This window comes from Rhamphochromis longiceps, linkage group LG2 (genome assembly GCF_057381845.1).
Source record: "Rhamphochromis longiceps isolate RC_006_pf linkage group LG2, R_longiceps_female_GT1.1, whole genome shotgun sequence".
NCBI classification, from domain to species: domain Eukaryota; kingdom Metazoa; phylum Chordata; class Actinopteri; order Cichliformes; family Cichlidae; genus Rhamphochromis; species Rhamphochromis longiceps.
The window spans coordinates 37415753-37437590 of record NC_140558.1 but is presented as its reverse complement, the minus strand read 5'-3'; the positions used below and the strand labels follow the sequence as shown (position 1 = coordinate 37437590).

The following is a 21838-nucleotide window of genomic DNA, read 5'->3' as shown; positions in this document are numbered from 1 at the left end:
ATGTCTGTGTCATATCTGCAACGTGTCCCCAAAGCTGTCCACATTTGTTAGTCTGATTACTTGTATTCCAAATGAAAACTAAAAATGTTGCAAAAAAAAAAATCTAAAGGTAAAAGAAATAAAGAAAATAAAATAGAAAAGATACAGAAATCTGAGGCAGCGTGGTCTCCATCACCTGTACTATGCCATTGCTATCATAGAACAGCTGAACAGCACTCAGCTGGAGGATCTTGTGCAGGAAGGCGGGTGGCTGGTGGATGTCGACAGGCACGGCAGTCTGGCTGGCTGGATCGCGCACTGCCTCGTCGAAATACTCCAGCCTGGAACAACATGGCAAAATCAGAAATGTACACCATTTATTGCTAACAGCAAATTTAAGTGAGAAGAAAATAACGGTGGAAACAGAGGAAGACATTACACTTCCAAACTGGTTTCAATGTGACAAAACACCAGTCGTGTAATTAATGGTATGCTGATAACCAACGTAATATTCTGACCAGAAATACACACTTACACGATCAGTGCCTTCAGCACCAGGACAGCTGAAGCAGAAGCTCCTGTTTAACAAACACTGCATGTGTAACATGCCTCACTTGACCTGAATCAGTTCTGCCCTTGTGGCCTCTGATCACAGATCAGCAAAACTCAACCTGTGCAGCTTTGTCAATATGCCAGGACAACAGAGAGTCATCAGTCTCACAGCAAAATGCCAATAACGTCATGACATATGAGGGACACAGAAAGACGTGTGCAGGGCATTGAGGTTTAAAAAAAATGAGCATACTGTAATCCAAGTCTATTTAAAGTAATCTTTACCTTCCTTTTCAGATAATAACTTGCGATTGTCAAAAAAATATTAGCAACTATAGTTTAAATAATTTAAAAAGTATCCTGATGCATTCTCAATCATCCAGGAAAGTAAATCTCCAAAAGTTGAATCTATTCATCTGGACGTAGCGTTGTCGAGACTGAAGAAGTCACTTGGATGAGTGACGAAACGTTTCTCCCACAAAAACGCTACGTCCAGATGAACAGATTCAACTTTTGGAAATTTAAAAAGTACTGTGATTTATCCCATTTAAAGTCCAGCCAGCCTAAAAGTAGCCTGAGAGCTAAAAACACTTTCTTGATTATGACAACTTACATCCTCTCCTGTCTTCTTAGGCTTGGATTAAGGATTTTTTAAAGTTATAAGATCTATCTGAAAATAAAAAATTGGGGGTCATTTGTAATAATAAAACAGAAAGAGTATTTTATGCTTTAAACTAGGTTTAGTGCATTTTATTTAACCATGCTTGACTACTGCAGTTGGAAATGGTTCCAATGTTATGTCAACAATGCAGCACGAATACATCAAACTATTAGGAACAGCTCTCTCTATATATAATTCTGGTGTTTCATACGCAGCATCAGTGACTCATTAGTGTCCATAGTCATCAATGAATGTCACGGTCACAGACACTCTATTATTGACAACACCTCAAGCACAGGCTGCAGTTATCTGTAGCCACTGTTCAGCCGAATACTGGTAATGTTACAGTTAGATAGAAGGTTAAAATATGACACTATCCGGTTGTTCAGTCTGACGTCACTAGCCGTGTCTGGGTCTAAACTCTGCTGCAGGTCCATATATCAAACGATCACTGTGGCATTACTGAGAGTTGAAAAACTGTCTAAAGTCTTTCATCTTTAATAAAATGATCAGTGTTCTGCTCTACCAGGTGTAACAATTGAGTTTAACATCCAGGCATCCATGAAAACGGAATTTATGACATTTAACGGAGTTAGAAGTTAGCAGGGAGTTAGCTCGCTAGCTTCTATCTAAATACAATATAGCATGTCCTGACTGCGGGGTTTTGGAAACAAATTAAAACGTACAGCTCTGTTATCACTTCCAGCATAAATGAAGACAGAAAACTAAACAGCAGTGACGTTTGTAGGGTTACTGAAGTTGGGCTAGCTGGTATATAATGATGTGCTACGTGACCGCTAGCAACACAGCTATGTTAGCATAATATAAACAAGCTAACTTTTTTCCCACTCGATAAAAGTTAACGTGAGTGTTCTCGGTGGTCAGGAACAAATGTAATCGCATGGCAGGATGCTGTAAAAGGACCAAACTTCAGCCAGGAGAACAACTGAGATAATCCATCCTCAATACGAGGTTAGTCATTCATGGGCTGGGCTGTAGTTACATCCTAAGGTTTTAAAAACTGAGCTTAAATAAATGATTAGCGGTAATAAAAGCCGAGGGAGGTCAACAGGGATCACTGACTGTTTTAGGAGCTTTTTGAGATCAAATAGAAGAAAATACAAAACATTAAACATGTTAACAACACAAAAGCCATATTAAACGCAGACTACTTTAGACCCGGAAGTAGGATTCGTCGCGTCATCACTGAACAACCGGATTGGTGAACACATTTGGAGCTTTCTTGAAGCTGCGGATTACGATCATAGGGCCTGATTTCTGACTTCTGTGGGGAATCTTTGTAGAACCTACGACGTAACTCTGGAAGCGGCCGACGCTGTTGCCACCACTTATCCTTGTGCTGGTGCACTATGTGTTAATAACCTTGTGGTTGTGTCCCAGTCTTTCATGTGCCTGGGCATACGCTCTTTGTTGTGGTCAGTTTTGTCCGTCAAGTTTTGCTTGTTCATTCCTCCACATCCATTCTGACCGTTTCAGCTATCACCTTCTGTGAAATTGCTGACATTTTTGAGTCCTTAAACTGGTGCTATGATTATTATTCTGTCACTGATAAATGCAAATCTAGGGAAAAAGTCGCCAGAAGTGCACAGGAGGTATCAACAGTACTGAACAGACCAATCACACCGGCTGTGTTGTACCGACACACATCAAAGTGCACGCCAGGTTACAACGTAGGGTTTCAGAGGGGTTTGCAGCTACAGCATAGCTACGGCTTAATTTTCCACTTAAGCATCAATTCCAAGTAAGCCTACTATTATTTCATTTGCAAATTTCAGGAATTTCTAGTGAACGTAAATGTAGAAAAATAAACACACAAACACATATTGCTCCCTTTAATACACTGAATGAAGACAATGTGACTCTAAAAGGCAAGTAAAGTTACTGTCAGGTGAACTACTGAAGCACAAGTTATACATTTATGTGTTTAAAAGTGTTTCCATTACTACTGGAAATGTTGTTACTACTCTAACTGTAGTATCAATGAGGCTGTAACTGTAAGTATGTAAAATAACCTTCAGTGAAAACCAGGTCTAGTTTTTCCTGTTTGCAGCTCATATTCCGTTAGGAAAAAGGAAGCAGGAACTCACCTTTTAATGTGCACTTCTAAGGCAACGCCTGTTTCCAGGTCCAAGGGCTGGTGCTCGATGCGGACGATAGTGTCTAGAAAGGTGACTTTAATGCGACGAAGGACTGAAAAACAGACGACAAAACAGATATGCAAAGATTCATTAGCACCGATCTCTTACATGAGTTCTGCTTTGCTCTGAGTGGTGGGATCTAATATGTACATTAACAGTGTCTCTACTGTCTCCCTGAAGCACATCTGCTTAATCAAAGCTGAATGAAGGTAAATTCTGATTTGTCAAAGTCAGAGCTAACCGTTGTAAACAAGAGGCTCTAATTCACCTCCCTTTAAAACAGTGGATATCAAACTATGGTGGAGGCCCCAGTGGTGGGGAATAAAGCCAATTCAGATGGGGCATGAACAACCATGGAAAAATGTGAAGTGTAACAAAGTTGAACTGACATGTTTTCCTGTAAGGAAATTAAAAGTTTTGGAAGCAAAAGATTTGAAGAGCAGCTTGGTGGAATTACAGAGCTGTGTGCCCAAGATGACAATATTAAGGATATGACCTCTCATTGGCATCAAAGCCAAGAGCCAAGTAAGGAACAGAAAGTACTGCCTGAAACTGATCAAACAGAGAAAGAATTACCTGTGCAAACAACAGCCTCCTTATCTGAAACATCAATCATATTTAATATGAGCAGTCACCATTGTAACAGTAAAGTAGATTATGAAAAAGAAGTAGAAGTATAATGGGGGCACTGTAAAGTTACTGTGAAATTAAAAAATAAATAAATCCATGACCAAACATTAATGCTGTTTGATAGCACATTATAAATGTCAAACAACTCACTTGTACTGTGTAACACTATATGTATATGTATGAAGTGTTGTTCAATTATAAAAAAATAAATTAAAAAACAGAGTAATGGTCTTGAGCCACCTTTAATGTCTATGCTTCCAAGGAGCCAGAATTTCCTCTAATTATTAAAGTGGTCTTGAGCAATAGTTCTCCAGGCCTTCTAAATGCTTGTTACTAGCAGCCTGCTTCAAAAGCACATAATTTTGAACAACACAAGAACTTGACTGTCACTAGAATCAGTAACGAGTCTTACAGAGTAATTTTCAATTCACTGTCAGTATATCCGGAAGAGATCAGGAGAGCGGTACTAATTTAAATGTTTACAGCAGGGGTGGGGAACTCCATGCCTCAAGGGCCTAGGTCAACACCCCTGAATCAAATGATTAGTTCATTACCAGGCCTCTGGAGAACTTCAAGACATGTTGAAGAGGTAATTTAGCCATTTAAATCAGCCGTGTTGGATCAAGGACGCATCTAAAACCTGTAGGACACCAGCCCTTGAGGCCTGGAGTTCCCCACCCGTGGTTTATCGCCATCACAGTTGAGAGTCATGGTTTGGGGTGCATTTGAGCTGGTGGTGTTGGAGATCTTTTCAGAATTGATGAAATTTTGAATTCAGAAAAGTACTGTGAGATTTTCATTCACCATGCAATACTATCTGGAACGCATCTGATTGGCAATAGCTTGATTTTTCATCATGACAGTGATGCCAAACATACTGACCATGTAGTAACGGCATACCTGGATAGAACCCCCCCCCATCAAATATAATCAATGAGCAAGGGTCTTGAACTCCAGGCCTCGAGGGCCGGTATCCTGCAGGTTTTAGATGTGTCCTTGATCCAACACAGCTGATTTAAATGGCTAAATGACCTCCTCAACATGTCTTGAAGTTCTCCAGAGGCCTGGAAATGAACTAATAATTTGATTCAGGTGTGTTGACCCAGGGTGCTATCTAAAACCTGCAGGACAGGTTTTAGATAGCTGACGGTATCCTTGAGGCCTGGAGTTCGAGACCCCTGCCCTAGAGCATCGACCTCAACATTATTGAAGCAGTGTGGGGTCGTCTTAAGAGAGAACAGAGCAAAAAGCCAGCCAAAGAATCACTTTGAATGTCCTTTAAGAACCCTAGACAACTATTCCTGAAGATTACTTAAAGAAATTATCAGAAAGCTTGCCTGAGAGAGTTCAGGGTGTGATGAAGAAGGTGTTCAAACCTAATATTAACTTTCAAACTAATTATTAATGTATTTTCCTTATATACTTTATTTTCACATATGTTTGGACGTGTTTCAATAAATAGTAGCAACTAGCATCTCACTTTCCTCACAGAATAAAAAATGAGGCGTGGCTCACTGGCCTTTTGGACAGTACTATAGGCCAAAAGAATACTTATCAGTAATGGAGTAAAGGGTAACTACATGAACAAACAACTAAATAAACATAAAAAAGAACCGCACCAATGTGGAGAAATTGTAAATTAAGGTGGCCAACTGTGAGCAGATCACAGGTTTTTAAATCTGTTCCATTTCAAATTTACCCAATATTTTTTTTTTTCTCATTAGTTACACAAACCTATAAGCATGCTGGATGCAAATGAACAGATTCCCCATCTCTCACAATAATATAATCTCCTGAGTCCAGTCTGCAGGAAGCCAGAGGACGTCACTTAGCAGGGATGGGCCGCCCAGAATAGATAGAACAAGTGTGCAGTGAAACTGTTGACCTGTAGCATGCCCTATATTATATTTATGTAAACCTCCAGAATCCTGTTTTCTTTTTCTTTTCTTTTTCCAAAGAAACATCTACATCGCTGAGGAGCCTCTGATTTAGGCAGCACTGTCAGGAGGTTTGGTAAAGATGAACAAAAGCCCCTTTCAACCCCCAAAGTAGGAAATGAACCGTGGGATGATGGGTAACAGCCAGGAGTAACTGAGTAATGATAATATACAGAAGAAGGCTGTCACAGAGATGGCTTTCTATTTGGAATGAGGTGGAGGGATAATCGGGGAGATAGATCATAAATGGTTAAAAATACATAGTTTAAACTATAATTCGTTGAAATGTCAAAGCTGAGACATGTCAACACCACCATGAGGCCAGCAATGATGATTTCCCTCTTTCTTACAGAAAACAATACAAAACAACAACAAGAACTTTGGCTAGTTTTATGGTTCTTTTCCATGCAAAATAAAATATGAGAGTATCAATAAGTGTTATGTGTTTTGAAACAAAGTGAGCGTTAAAGTTCATCCCTCTGTGTGTTTATGTTGGTCACTGAACCATCTGATACACACAGTATCTGGTACACATGAAGTACAGCTTATTGTAAGTTGCAGTCAACCTACCTTAATTTCTCCCCGTCTGGCCTCGGGTGATATGTGTCACTGTTTCTTCATCTGCAAGTGTGCTAGGGTCAACTTGTGTCTGGGTTGCGTTAAGTGTATCAACAGACAATGAGCGAGACGCTTCATGCAAAAAATCTGCATGCCTGCCTTTTTTATGGACTCGACCCAACTACGCATGCGCCCTTCAGAGGACTATTACAGGAATAAGCACTGGTCAGTGGTGTCTGCACCTGTCTGTGTCTGCAACAAAGACTAATCCCCACCTTACTGCACTCGGTTTTGTTTGATGCCCCTCTCACACACACAGTGACAACAGGGGAGATAAGGGTGATGAGAGAAACGAGTGTGACTTTAAATACATGTAACACATGAAACACTCAAAGCAAAAAAGAGCAGATAAATTAGGTCAATAAAGTAAATATAATTTTATGACTTTATATTTTTATTTGTACGTTTTTATCACTTTGGTTTCTTGGGGGAAGAGGTTTCCTGGGGAATGGATGGAAAGTACTGTACTCCAAAGTGATCATAACTGTGATGGTTTGTGGGAGTTCTTGAGAACGCTTGACTTTTCCTCCGTTGCTGTGGAAGTTCTTTTGTCTGCACGCCAACTATCACATTTAGACAAGTGACAATCTGCATGCAGACAAACTGCTTTCACTCACCCGTCTCAATAGTCTGTGCAAACATCTCAAGCCCCTCCAGTGGGGCAGGGGGCTCCTCTGAAGCCTCAGGGGGGTCCTTTAGGCACTCCTGAGCCAGCTGCATGCTGGAGGTCATGCTGGACGACCAACCTTGCGAGTCCCAGCCCCCACCTGATGGCAAAAGAGGGAGCACTGAGTGATTTCTGTACTTTAGCTATTTCAGCATTGGCTATTTACCATTCTTTTAATTTCTTTTTTTTTAGTGAGATGATGTCTAAGTTACACATATGAGACAAGATTTAGCCTGAGCTAGATGTGGACCTGAAAGGATTCACAAATTAGCATCATTAGTTTAATATCTGTCAGACTCAAACATATGAAAGTATATGGCAGAATTATTGCAGTCCTTGTTCACATAAATAGTACCAAATGAATGTTTTCTTATCCTGTTTACATCTTCTGCAGTGTCCTTGAAGATAAATGATGCAATCTTAATAATTATACTGATTTTGTCAAACTGGGTTTGCACGTTAAGAAATGATAAGAACATGAGTTGCTGGCTGAGGCGTGTTCGGTGTCTCAATGAAAAGAACATATACTTTAAGCGAACTTACTGGTCCGGTACTTGGGTCGGCATGTTATCTGAAGACCAGAAACCTCTAAGGTGCAGTGATCAGTCAAGAGAGCCTGCCAAGGGATGGTCACCGTTATGCTGCTCACAAAGCCATCTACTATCTCCAGAGGGGCCCCCAGGGACTCCAAAAGCTCATTGACCGCCTGTTGTAAAGAGGAGGCAGTTAGTAAGCAGCTGCTAAGAAGTAAAAGTAAAAGAAAAAATTGAAATATGCGGTTTCACATTTGCCTCATCACTCTGGGTGTCATATAAAGCTGAGGAAGTGCATAGTTAGTGTACCATGGGCATATATATTTATGCTGAATGCAGACAGAGGTAAACCTAAACTCGTGAGCTAGTGGTGCGTTTCCTGAGAGTGGATTTCCTCGAAGAAATGTGACCTAGGCTGGGAGCCCGACGCTGGAGATTGTTGTTGAATTCAAGCGCAGTTGCGAAATAGTCGAGGGAGCACGAGTCCGACAAAAACACTTGATGGCTGCTGCTCGCGTGCCAAGATCACCTTCTCCTCACGGTTAAAAACTCACCCAAACATCGAGGTTGATATCCTTGATGACACCGCTGCCGTTGTACAAGTCCAAGCCCAGCTGATCGAGGCTCAATCGCTCCTGCAAAAAGTGACCGAGGTAGTGCTGTAAAAGGTACCGACAGGCCCGCTTCTTGATTGAGCCCGACCAGGGGAAAAACCAGCGAGACATAGGGCCAGAGAGAGCGGGGAGAGGGAGCGAAGAGGTGGTGGAGGAGAACGAGTGCGAGTACAGTCCCCTGGAAACTGCATAACAGACTAAAACAAAGTGTGCAAAAACAAGGAATGAGCCACAGCTAGCTACAAGGGGCTAAGGAAGGGGTATACCGTAACTCTAGTTCTCCCTACACAAAAACTACAAAATCCTTTGTGTCAGGACCCAAGAAGCTCCCACGATACTTTTCGAGACTTTACTCCAGCTGACGGTATCCGTCTCAACTCATATTTTCGCCAGCTTTGTGTCGAATCGCAGCGATAAGTCCTCTTCGCGTATCCCTTGTTTCGGGGTTGTTTATTGTTATCATTCGCCAACTGATGGAACGTCCGTGCGTAACTCGTCACACTGACGTAGACAAAAACCGGAAAAGGAACGTATCTATCCAGGCGCCATTTTTAGAAGGTCAGCGTTTTTATTGTAAAACACTGATTTTATATTTTTCTTCCAGAGTTTTGAACATTTACGTATAACTGTATGGAAGGCAAGGCGATATGGACGAAAAGAAATCACAAATCTTATCCTTTTATAAAATGTGATATTTTTTAAATTCCGCTTCAGTGTGTACCTTTGTATGTAAAAAATAATAAAATTGAAAAAAAAGATCATTTGTGCGTTCTCCCCGATTGTCTCCATTTATTTTTCTTGCAGATCGTTTTCACTTGTTCTTTAACCTTAAAATTTGTTTTGGTTAATTAAACTGGTTGTATCTAACAAGAGTTCTGTAACTCCAAACTTATTTTTTTTATAAAACTTTGTGGTTTTATCTTAACTATATTTAATATAATAAACATCACAAGTCTTAGTATCATAGGTAAGGCAAATGTACAGCATATATTAAATCTACCACCCTAAAGCAAATACAAACTTAAGGCCAGCTTCCCTCAGCTGCTCCCTTCAATAACACTTTGTCTAAACCATCTGCTCTCCCTCCATTTCACATGCTCCCACATCAGACTACTCTGTCTCCAAACTGCTCAACCCGAGCTGTCTCTGATATACAAGAAAAATAATTAATTTAAATTAGCCCAAACTTCAATCTGGACAGCCATAAAGATGTAGGAACTAAAGCAGCACTGTAAAAAGTTCCATACTATATTTTTTATGTCAACTTTTCCCACACATTTATATTTGCTTGGATAAAACTTTCTGATAAAAGAAGTCATCCATGAGCAGCACCATTGATCTATTTTTTTACCCCAATGAAACTTAACAATTTTACATCTTTCAATAAGTCACCGTTTCTCAGTTATTTAAAATATTTTGACATTTTTGCTGTAAACTGAAATGTAGTCAAATTATTGGGCATTTCCCCCTCACTTTTCCACTCTTTTCTAATGTAACCTTGAAGAAAATTTATCAGTTGTGACAAAATATATTTTATTGTTAAACATAAACAAACAAAATCAAGATGAGCACATGAATACAATGGACCAATGGCCATATGTCTTTATTCCTATAAAAACTGTGTAGTGATATCTATACAAATGACCAAAAACTAAGGTTACAATAACCAAAAACAGTAGCAGAATGACATTTGGCTGTTAAAACAGTTAACACAAGTAGACTTGATCTACTTCATTCATAATTAAACAAAAGTGAGCGAATAAAAGAACAAAAGCCATAAATAAAAGTAACTGCGCTTTAGTTTATTTCACAGATATTTGATTCCACTCTTTATTTTATGAAAGCTACGTCAGGAATCTTTCCTTCAGCCTGGAAAGAGAAAACAAAAGGAGATATTTCAAAGCCATGGCCTCACAATAGTGTTTCTATGTTGATTTATAGACAGAACAATTATCATTATTATTATACAATTTAAGTTACCTTCAACTGAGTAAAGATCTGCGCTGCTCTGCTGAAGTCCCATTCATTGTCTTGTAGACACCTGTTAAAGATGTATGTTTAGATGTTTAAATACACAATCATACACAAGACCACAAAAAGATATGTGCAGGAAACAAAACGCACTTCTGTGACCACTCCAGGTTCATGCCAGACTTCTGTGAGAAAGCTGTGAGCATCTCTTGCTGCTGTGCAGTGAGGGTGGGGACAGGGCTGGAAGATGGAGTCGGGGCAGGAGCCACGAAGGCTCGGCGGATCTCCTCTGTTGTGGCCATTCGAATGAAAAGCTGGTCGTTGACAATGCACAACCTGTCACAAAAGAACCACACACAGAAAACATAAGGATATCTGGATGTTTCTGTTATACACAGGAGAAGCTAAACGTCCTTTTTGTTTGTTGGTACAATTTCTGATTAGGTTCATCTGCAATACAGTCTGCTGTCAGGCTCTAGCAGGAGACGCACGCATGTAATATGTTTGATATATTTAACTTGACCGTTATGACTCTCTGACTCTAACACAGCGTGTTACCAATTTCATGAAATACACATTTTTCTCTAGTGATTGGTGAGTGCCAAGTTGTTGCAGACTGGTCTCAAGACGCAGACTGAAGCATAACAATAAACAAACACTTCGTTATGCACCACAGGAAGATCATATAAACCGCCGGGAGCTCAGTAAAACTCACCCAGAATTTCCTGCTGGGACTGTGATGAAAACTCGAGAGAAGGCCATTGTGGATTCTCGCGATTTCCCATCAACAACAACTGAAACAGACAACAGACAGACAAATTAGTAAAGAAATCAACAGGTATGCCCCTTTGTTCAGGACCAATTCTAAAACTCTGACTAAAACAGCTCACCTTCTTTAAAGACTCCACTCACTGTGAATGACAGTAGTGTATTCTGTAAACGGAAAACATGTTTTGAGAGAATTAGAACAATAAATTGCTTCAGAGGAAAACGTCAAGGTGGATGACAGAATGAAAACCCACCGTGTAGGTGTTCACATCAATCGTAAAGGAGGCGATGTCGTGCTGAGTCTTTGGTAGCTCGTTGAGGAAAGCCACCACGTTCAGTCGTGTATGCTTCAGCAGTCGAAAGCGTATCGCTAAAGAAGTCAAAATTTCGAGAGGGAAAACATGAGGAGACGTCTCAAATCCCGACAACCTCAATTTAGACAGTGAAAGATACTCACTGGAGTCTTTGACTCTCTTCAGGTTTCGACTGTCTTTGTAATACTCTCCCAGACTGCTCCTAAACAGCAGAGGGACAAACAGACTCAATGTTAGGGGAGGACACAGAAAGAGCAACCCATGCAAACATCTTGTCAATGAAAAGCTTAATTCTGCTTTGTTGATGAAAACACCCAAAATATATTAATCAGAGTAGTAAGTTATCTACAAATGTGCTTGTGTCCTCACCTGGAGGGGTTCTGGGTGGAGTAAGGTGTTGTGATTGATAATGATGCTCCATCATGATAGGCATCCAGGAGCGGCTGTCTATCCCCCGAATCATAGATACTGTAGTACCTGCAACACAGTCACAAGCCATGAAGTTAGTTTCTGTGTTTGTCCTTTTCCCCAAAAAATTATTTCCTTAAAAGCTAATTAAAATTAACAAATAAAAACATTAATTGTTCAGTGGGCACATTATCAGTGCACCAACTCTAAAAAAATTTCAGGGTTTTCCTCATTACTAAAAAAGGAAAAGGAGAAACTTACTGTTGCAAGAACCGAAGGATGTGCGCCTTGATCTCATCGGAGCCAAAACAGCTGCCCTGGAAAGTCACACAGGAAAACATTTGTACAACGCAGATTAAACTAATTCAGTTAACAGTAATATAGACACAATGCTGAATATCAGTGAGTAAAACTATACATTCAGCTAACCTTGCAGGGGGGAATAGTGGTGGGCGTTTCCACATCAAATCCAATCGGTGGAGGGAGGTCATGACCATCCTGAAGTGAAACACACAAAATTATCGTAAAAGTTTGGTTTAACATCAATAAAGCAATACAAAAACTAAAATATGGAGATGTGCGTATCATATGAAAGATAATGACCATTTTAGGGTTTCCCAGGGAACACATGAAACAAAACTACTCTGATCATTTTTCCCCATTTTGGCCAAAAACAATAGAAATCAAGAACACCAACAGATTCTTCAGAACATGACATTTATTGGAATATTCAAAAGGATTTTATAGCATCTTTAGGTAAAAGAACAACTAAATAAAGGAGAATGACTTCAAAGATAGTGAATTTTGAGATATAAATGTGGGAACCTACCAGTCTGAGAAGCCGGGGAAACCTCTGGCGCACAGCACTGGTATGGGAACAAAAACCAAGAGCAGGAACGTTATCGTCACAATCCATACCCATACACACACAAATAATGTTCATTACTGTGGGTATAACTGACAGTCACACCTGCTGATCCACTTAATGTCATTTTGTGCCTTTCAGTTGAATTTTTAGGACACTACACTTTGAGGATGAAATTAAAATGTTTCATTACAACCAGTGTCACAAAGGATTTAATCTTCTGTGTGTACAAGGAAATCCACAAATCAACTTAGCGTTTTCGTCCTTCTCATATTTTTTGCTGTGCTCTTTTGAAGTTTCCCGCACTGAAGTGTACTTACCAGCTGGTATACTCACCCTCTCCCCCATTTTGGTGACATACACAGATCTGACATGGAGCAGCAACACAAGCACACTTTTCTAGGAGCGCACACATACTAACATGCAAAGTCCCATGATTTACGAGACCACACCAGGATCCAGCAAACACATTCATTCTGAAGTATTAAAATAAAGAGATTATGCATTGCTGGGAGAGAGGTGGTTACAAAATCTCTGGCCAAGATGTTGGGGAACAGATGAGTCTACGTCACCAAGAAAACAAAACAGGTGAAGTACAGTTCAGTGACATACTAGCACAAGTAGCCTAACATTCAGAAGACAGTCACTATTCATCATTTGGGTGATTTTCATCAGCGTCTGTGCCCACGATTATCAGCAATTAAAGCAGACCTGAGAAGAGAGCCGAACGGCAACGACAGCAGGTCTCTAAGAGAGCTTAGCCTAGCAGTCCCGCCGCTCATTCTGTACCCATCCCCTGCTGCTAAAGTACGAAATTTACCAGCTAACTTTCTCACTCTGAAGAGTAAATAAACTTTCTCTAAGCTTTTTTTTTTTTTTCAAGTAAAATTTGGGACCAAACCTCTGGTTAAAGAGGCGTAATCATGACGTAGAGTGATAATCATCTAATAATAATTGAGCTTTTTCGTACTGGTCACAGCCATCAGAAACTGGAAGAGGAAGTGTTTTCATGTTGGGGTTTTTTCTGAACTGATTTCCAGTTCAGAACATATTTTCTTCAGACGTTTTGTCAGGGATATTTGCCAAACTCTCCACTTCATTCACAGACAATCAGAGGCCCATTTTAGGCAAAAGAGATCAGACTTAGTGGGAGTGTTTTCTCTCTTTGGCTCATCACTGGTCATTGATAATGACATTTCCCCCTCCGCCTCATCCCAGCGGCTTTACCCTTGAAGTCCCGTCTTCTTCACTTCATCTCATCAGTGAGTCTGAGCTCACAGGGACTGAGGCCGAGTAATCGTGACTGTGCCTGCCTTAGGTTGTCCCAGGGTTTCGAGGTGGGATCTTACCCGTCATGGGCTATCCAGCCTTCCATACTCGCCTGATACGGGGGCCAAGTGGGCAGGGGTGCTATGAGGGGAGGGGACACACTGGCTGTGGAAATTTTCTTTGTTTCATCCAAAATTTGTCGAGATGAAAATGGCTTGCCCACTCTCCAACAGAGAGTCTACACTTTTACAGTACTGCTCAAAATCTCATTATGGATCCCTGTTTTTGAAATAAATCAGATGTGAAATGCTCACTTTTTTTTGCTTTTTGTTGCAGTTTTTGTTTTGTTTTTTAAATTAGCATGCTTCTTATCATCTGCAGTGTGACAGTATTTTTACAGCAGCTTATGGGATAAGTAACCACAATGTCAGCAGGGGAATACTAGGCAGAGCGCCGCCTAGAGTGACAACACACAAAGATGAGACCAAAGCTTGAAAGGAAGTGCCACAGAGAAGCTGAACAACCGTCAGAAAGAAGAAGTAGTGCTGTTCACACTGCAGAGGGTTTAAGCAAGCTGAAAGGAAAATAAATTTTAACACTGTGCAAATTTACTGTGGTCAGATGTCCTCTCAGCAACTTTTGAAAGTAAGAAATGATTAGTTTGCAGTGCGAAAAAGAAACGTTAATCATTGAGTGGGAAAAACACGTTCAAACCCCACCCCCCCTCAAAAAAAGCAACGACAACAACAAAAAAAACCCAAAACATTTAAATACCCACAGATCCTTGATTATTTAACGCACAGCACATAGCTGAATACTTGTGTATGTCACTACAAGTGTATAGGTATAGGCACAACTGCATGGATATTTAAAAGTCTGTATGCAAGTAAATCTGTACATAAATGACAAATATTAATCAGTTATCATTTCCATTTAGGGCATTTTTAATATTCCTCAACACAGTGACAAGATCAGAAAGCTTATGGTGTATTTAAGTCAACTGGTACGTCTCCTTCAACTTTAAAAAAAAAAAAAAGATAATATCTGCGAGTTACAGTGTTTCACTCACAGAAAACACAAGTCGTTAAAGTTTTTATGAGTTGGCTCTGCTTGGTCCAAGCGTTCATCCTCAACTCCTGAGCAAAATGGTTTGTTACTTTACAGCCATCTTAAACACAAACACAGGTAACTGATCTTGTTTTGTAGCATCCTGCATCATACTCAGACAGCCACACACAGTCACTGAATTATTTCTGTAAGAATTACTTTTTCAATCTCGTGAATCGCTGACTGACCTAATATATGAGGCCTGGTCCTTGAAGACGTCACACAGAGGGTTTCGAGTTAGCCACAGCTCCACCAGCTTCAGGCCTTTCACCTTGTCCAGCTCCCGATCAGACTTTAGCTGGAGAACCACACAGAATCAGGATTTTTTTTAATTTTATTTTTTAAATTGCACAAACATACACACGCAACGTGCAAAGGACCACTAGGTCATGTCTGTTTATACTTCTACAAACTGAGTAGTCAGTCTCACCTCATTTTGGGAAAGATTGAGCGTTTTCAAATTGGGCACCTTGGTAACCAATTCAGCCAGTTCATCCAGTTTGTGAATACGGTTGTTACTCAGGTTTAAGGACGTCAGCTGGCAAAATGAGACACAAAATGATAATGAGCACACTTAAATGTGTTCCATTACTTTATAGCAGCTACAGTAGATTATAGAAGTGCCTGTGCTTCTGTCACTGCACTAATGTTACCTCAGGAATGTTTTCTTCAATGATCTTGATGACAGCTTCCATGTTAGTCTTCCTGTTCAGGATCACTTCAATGTTTTGGGACACCAGGTCTGTCATGCAAGATAAAATTAGCAATAAAACACTACACAAACATGTTAAAGTGTTGTTTTACATGGCAGTAAATAAAGTTCTGCAAGGTACAGTTTCACAGGAGGATTGATTTGACTCTTGGTGTAAAACATCACAGGAAGCCATTTAGAACAGGCATTCAATCGCCATTTTGCAGAGATGCAAGTATTGTAATAACAATAATAATCATCATTTCTGTAAGGCTGGTCAGAAACTTACTTACAAGTATGAACCGTGTGATCCTGGTAGCAAATGTATGTAAAAAATTTTTTTAAAAGATGCGTATAATCACCTGGGTCTGTTCGAATGTTGTTCAAGTCGAGTGCTTGCTGGGAGGCATCGAAACGTTTTGCCATGCATTGCTGTCAGATAAAAACAAGAATCAACACATTAGCCTCCAAAACACCACAAATGGTCACAATGGCAAAATAATTCTCCTCTGAACTCTCTCCACCACTCAGGTCAGATCACTTCTGTTGAATCAAATGCAAAAAGAGTTTACCAATTTAATAAAATGAATGCAGCGAAGCAGCCACCACTTTACCCGTTTGCTCAATGCGTCCAAATATAACAACACAAATAAACTTATGGTACAGTCATATAAAAATTTCAAAAATTTATAAATATTTTATTAAGGTTCTACTAACGCTCCTAATCACTCCCCATAGTTGCAGCTTTACTCTGAAAACACCTGACTGGGACAATACACATTTACAGTTATTATAAGTAGGGTTTGGCTAGAATATAGCAGCTATTGGTAGTTCAGTGGTCTGCTTGCTTGAGAATTTGACATGTATTTCCCAAAAACACCAGAAGGTGGTGCTTTCTTCCTTTTTGTTGTGTTGAGTGGATAGCTGTACACTCATCAGTGAGTCATTTTATTGTTGATGTTAAGTTCATCATAACAAAGTCCTGAACATTGTGCTTGGTTAGTTTGGGGCGCTTTGCCTTTATGGTTGTGAAACTGAGATGTCGTCATTTTAAATCATACTGCCTTACTACATTTAGCAGTAACGGGTGAAATGTGTATTTAGTCAACTTTGTTTTCTGCAATTTCATTCTAAAAATGTCTCTACAAACAAGACAAGCGCCATACTTGGCATTTTTTGACAGGGAGTCAGGTTGAGACGATCGGTTAAAAATGCAGGCTAAAGGCCGCCTGTCTCCAACTTCTTAGAGACACGACAAACTTTCACTTTCACTCATGACATGTGCATCACTAAAATGAAAATGCTTTGCTTTGAGGTTCTATAATTCTGTGACCTAAACTGGTAAACTGCATTTAAACGAACGTGCTATTAACATCACTAATAAACAGTTAATATATGTAAGAACGACACTTTAACAGTGTACTTAGTACTAGAACACCATTAGTTTGAGCAACAGACTCTCACAATGATTAGAGAAACTCAAAGACATTTTGAACATTACTTATGAGGCTTTTAGCCACAATCACTGCCCCCACTCAGGTGCTTCCTACCTTCAGGTGCTCCAGGTGTTCAGGCTTCAGGTCAGAGAGGAGGAATGACGGTGGAGCACTTTTGTTGACGTGCACTTCGACCTTGAAGAGACACAGATGGAAAATGACAAATCAATAACTTAAGATTAAGATTGTTTGATTAATGGTTATTCATTATCTTGTTTTCACATTCAAGTAGGTGGATAAACACTCAGTAGCAGCACACCAATGATCTGTGACCTTAAGGCAACAGCACAGCACAATAGGCGTGAACAGTACACATGACACAAAAACCTATCGATATTATTACACCAACATACCTTATAACCATCGGTGTCTGTGATCTTATGTGAACACTTGTGTAAAGCACTGGCAACAGAGGAGTCATCCACATAGAAATGGACCCTGTTATGGTCCACGTGGTACTGGATAAAGAGGGCAAGACAAGAAAGAAAAAGATAATACAATTAAAATCGCCTTAGACTTACCTTACAAATTTTACTACATGGGTACTGCAGATATTTTCTGAATAATTGTATAGGCACAAAGAATTACATCATTTATTTTATCAGAACACAACATACAGAAACTTAAAAAAGCTTACTCATACATTTGCTACTTCAAGAAATATATAAAAAGGTATTAAATCTGTTTATAACTAGTAATTATAAGCGCTTAAATGCACCTGTATAGGGTGGTACGGAACGGAACAAATGTTCTGGAGAGCTGGGAGTAGCCACTTCTTGTCATATTTTCTTCCATGTGGAATCTGCCAAACATACAAGAAACAAAATATAATTTCTTTATAGATTACAAAGTGGTTTCTTTGACTTCCTGGGGTGACCGTAATGATACACACCGTTACTTTGTACCAGCCCGATTGGTTTTTCCCTCCTCCGCCACCTCGTTCTCCTCCTCTGAAGGGACCACCCCCTCCACCTCTGCCTCCACCTTTGCCTTGTCGCCTGTCTCTGTCAAACCGTCCATCTAATTTCCTAAAAGGTCTTCCGTATGGGTTACTAGGGAGAACACAACAAGGCAGTATATATTCAGGCATATGGCCACACAGGGAAAAGAATCAACGCAATTTTTAAGTTCTATTTCTCAGTATTCTGTCTTTGTACAAGCAGTTTATTTATCTATTATCATTGCAAATCATGCCATCTGCCAAAGATTAAGTCACAATTCTGGCATGTGAGGCGCTTTGATAAACTACCAGTTTGTTGTGCCTATCTAGATTTTTGCAATCTGGTGTGTGCAGAGCAGAAGGGCTAAAGGTACCAGTAGGTCGGTCTCAACATGCATTGCAGTGACTCATCAATCATATATCTCGAGATAGCAATAAGGAGATTCCTGATAAAAACCTCTGTAATTGCGTTGTTTGCCATTCTGACTTGTGTTCTGATTCTAGTTCAAAACCATTTCCATCATTTAGGGGTAGACTGCAGCAAGTGTGGTTATGATATGCACAAGCAATCACCAGTGTGCCAACCACAATCATTACAGGACTTTGCATCAGGTCGACAGGAGTCAGGTTTCAAAATTACACGGATAAATGCTCTGTATTTTTCCTTACATTCAGTGTTGCTTTAACCTTTTGTCAAGGCCCAACACAGCTTTCACACTCGCAGTTCTTATTGTAGTAATGGTAATGGTAATGGCCTGCATTTGTATAGCGCTTTTCTAGTCCATAGGACCCCAAAGCGCTTTACACTACATTCAGTCATTCACCCATTCACACACACATTCACACACTGGCAATGGCAAGCTACATTGTAGCCACAGCTGCCCTGGGGCGCACTGACAGAGGCGAGGCTGCCGGACACAGGCGCCACCGGGCCCTCTGACCACCACCAGTAGGCAAACATGGGGTTAGTATCTTGCCCAAGGATATTTGACATGCAGCCAGGATGCAGCCTGGGATCGAACCACTGACCTTCTGATTAGTGGCTGACCTGCTCTGCCACCTGAGCTACAGCCACCCCTAGTAGACTTAAAATAAATAAAGAAATAATTACCCTACCCCAGTGTTTGTGAAATAGTCACACGCATGTACTGGCAGAGCATGAGACACAGACAGGCAAACTTATTAAAACACTGCTTTACAGTGGCCTCCCTTTTTATTACCTGGAATATTCTCCTTCATCAACCAGTTTTTCATTCAAGATGTGGAAACTAGAAAAAAAAAAGTCACACTGGATGCAGGACACGAGCTGATATTTTAATAATTTCATGTTATAATTTTTAGCTGACTAACAAAATCACTTATTTTTTCTCAGTTCACTTTTACCGTTTCAGTCCTGTTCACTTTTCCTGTGGTATTATTCATGTCAGCAAAGGAACAGAAGTGAAAATGGTCTGGTGCTCTACTTTCTCATCCTGTGCGGGCTATTCAAGATGCAACACCTTTCCTACAGCTTCACATGAAATCCACATCAAACACCTAAGACCTTGCTGTTTATGTGTTACTCACCTTACAAGAAAATTATACATTGTGCAAATGTTCTTTTCAGTTTAAAGCCATTAATTGTTTACTTAGACTAAAGTATTACTGTGAGAAGTTTATCAGACAAACTCTAGCAAATGCATTCAATGAAAGTGTAACTTATTACACTTACAATCTGTTCTGGGAGCTGCTGTCCTGACAGCCATCACTCATAGTTACATCTCCATCAGTATCTTCAAGCCTCGACCGTGGTCCAGGACCTCCAAACCCTCCTGAGTGGTTTCCACGCTGGCGGTCTCTGCGAGACCTGTCATACCGACCCTTGTGAGGGCCTCTGCCTTTACGGTTGCGAAACTGTGGTGCGGTTCTGTCATCATGCTCTGTAACGGAGAAAGTAAGTTAGCTCACAACCTAAATATCACATCTCAGCTACAAAATACAAGCAATAATAACCCCCCAAAAGGCATAGGTTATGAGTTAAATTAAATCAGCTACTGTACATGGACTAGATAAGACTGAAAAGAGCTCAAATGACTGTTACAGATTGCAATGTAAACATTAAAGGAAGCTTACAATTTTAAATACGCACTCTGTAGCAGATTTTAATTAAGCCTACACTTTTGCAAATTATGCACATTTTAAAAAGTCCTTTAAATATCCAAGACAAGCCCTGGTCTTGTTGATCTCTGCAGTAACTCTCTGGACTCATTTTACCAGCGAAATAATACAAATATTCATGGCGTGGTACTGGGTAAACATGTGTCACAAAATGACACCTCCGAGATGCCTTCGACATATTTTTACCTCCGTGAACCATGAAATCGGTTCTTCTGACCTCTCTCCTCACCATAAAGTCTCCAAGATCTGTGGAAAGGTCGTTAAAAGTGCAGTAAGTTTAAACCTGCAGTGAACGTGGCTTCTTACCGTTGTAGTAATGCCCGCCGTCCGCCATATTTCTCCAATAGTGTTGGATAACAGCCACAACCCAGAGTAAAACAAAAAACAACAATGCTACTAGTGGTAGTTTCTTTTCTTTGTTTCACGGCACTCAAAGCCAAGGCTGTCGGAGAAACTCCAACATTCCGAGTGGACCAGCGGAAACAAAGGCGACCCCGACGTGACTGTCGGCTCGTAATTAGCAGCTTAGCTTAGCTTCCCCTGCCGAGCCCAAACGAAAAGACAAAGCCGGAAACACAACTGGGTTCTCTTCCGGGGCAAGAAAAGGGAGCGGACAGTTGAAACAAACTACGGTGGGATTATGGTCAAGTAAAAAAAACAAAAAAACAAAACAATGTACAAATCAGGTTTTGCTAGCGTTAGCTTCGACTTACTTTTGCGTATATATGCGCAAAACCTATAGCGCGAAGCTTGATGTAGGATATCCGACCACTTAAATCACACACGAACCTCTTTAAAAGGCTCACCAACTTCTGTATTTCCACAAAGATGAGGGATAAAACACAGACAGCTGTCTTTTAAGTTAGCCAACGGGCCGGTCTGTTGTTTTTTCAAAGCTGCGCCAGTATGCAAATGTATTTTTAAAAAAAACTACAGCGGTTTCAAAGGGTATACAAAATGGGGTTGTCTCGTTTAGCAACACTTCTAAAAACTATATTGTTTGAATTTGAAAATAATAATTTCAACATCATGTAACACTGAGACCTTTGATAAAAACAGAATCACATAAGATTCATTTAGATGTGTCATTTCCTAAACCTACAGAAGTTTTTATTCTAATTTCAGCGCTGCACAAATCACATCTCAGTATGTTGTTTTGACCAGCTGTCAGTAATCCTCCAAATAACTGTAAAGTTCCCGTGACATGTGCACAAAAGACTGATTTTTAAAAGTAAGAAAAAAAACCCAGGTTATATTAATGACTCACTTCTATTGTTTGTGCCACTGAAGCATAAAACCAGGAGCACTTTCAATGCAGGAAGGTGCAGCTGGAAGCAATAACAATAATGATGTCCCAATAAGCCCTGACAGTGAACCAGCACGGTTTAATACTAGCAGAAATATCACAAAATGTCATAATAAGCTCTTAATATTTTATTCTGGAATTGTCCAGAGGTGCTTTTTTTTGTACAAACAGTGCACTTTAATATGGCCTATCAGGA

General features: G+C 40.1%; 2 protein-coding genes across 2 annotated transcripts in view; both read right to left on the bottom strand.

Moving 5' to 3' along the window:
- The window catches only part of atg2a (autophagy related 2A), a 29566-nt gene extending 20730 nt beyond the window's left edge, over positions 1–8836 (bottom strand). Inside the window, exons 1-5 of the mRNA XM_085426909.1 lie at positions 8291–8836; positions 7747–7909; positions 7154–7303; positions 3301–3403; positions 176–320 (exon numbers count right to left, since the gene is read on the bottom strand). Of these exons, the coding sequence (XP_085283035.1) occupies positions 176–320; positions 3301–3403; positions 7154–7303; positions 7747–7909; positions 8291–8461 (732 nt within the window). The 5' untranslated portion in view covers positions 8462–8836. The remainder of the gene's footprint in view (positions 1–175; positions 321–3300; positions 3404–7153; positions 7304–7746; positions 7910–8290) is intronic.
- A 1022-nt stretch (positions 8837–9858) lies between these two features.
- nxf1a (nuclear RNA export factor 1a) lies at positions 9859–20911 on the bottom strand. The gene is made up of 21 exons (XM_085426903.1): positions 20643–20911; positions 19891–20098; positions 18132–18291; positions 17958–18041; positions 17593–17697; positions 17294–17374; positions 16106–16175; positions 15706–15794; positions 15483–15590; positions 15241–15350; positions 12641–12677; positions 12241–12309; positions 12073–12128; positions 11773–11880; positions 11547–11605; positions 11344–11459; positions 11212–11254; positions 11037–11115; positions 10475–10657; positions 10331–10391; positions 9859–10219 (listed from the first exon to the last, which is right to left on the bottom strand). The coding sequence occupies exons 1-21, from the start codon at positions 20668–20670 to the stop codon at positions 10181–10183; spliced, it is 1893 nt and encodes a 630-aa protein (XP_085283029.1). The 5' UTR covers positions 20671–20911; the 3' UTR covers positions 9859–10180.
- Between the last annotated feature and the right edge of the window lie 927 nt (positions 20912–21838).

Bases quoted from the DNA above. Each gene is read 5' to 3' on its own strand.
- nxf1a (XM_085426903.1), bottom strand. From the start codon at position 20,670: ATGGCGGACGGCGGGCATTACTACAACG. The intron at 17,698-17,957 runs GTGCATTTAAGC...CTCTTTATCCAG, and splicing joins TTCCGTACCACCCTATACAG to TACCACGTGGACCATAACAG. The intron at 12,129-12,240 runs GTTAGCTGAATG...GTGACTTTCCAG, and splicing joins CCACTATTCCCCCCTGCAAG to GGCAGCTGTTTTGGCTCCGA.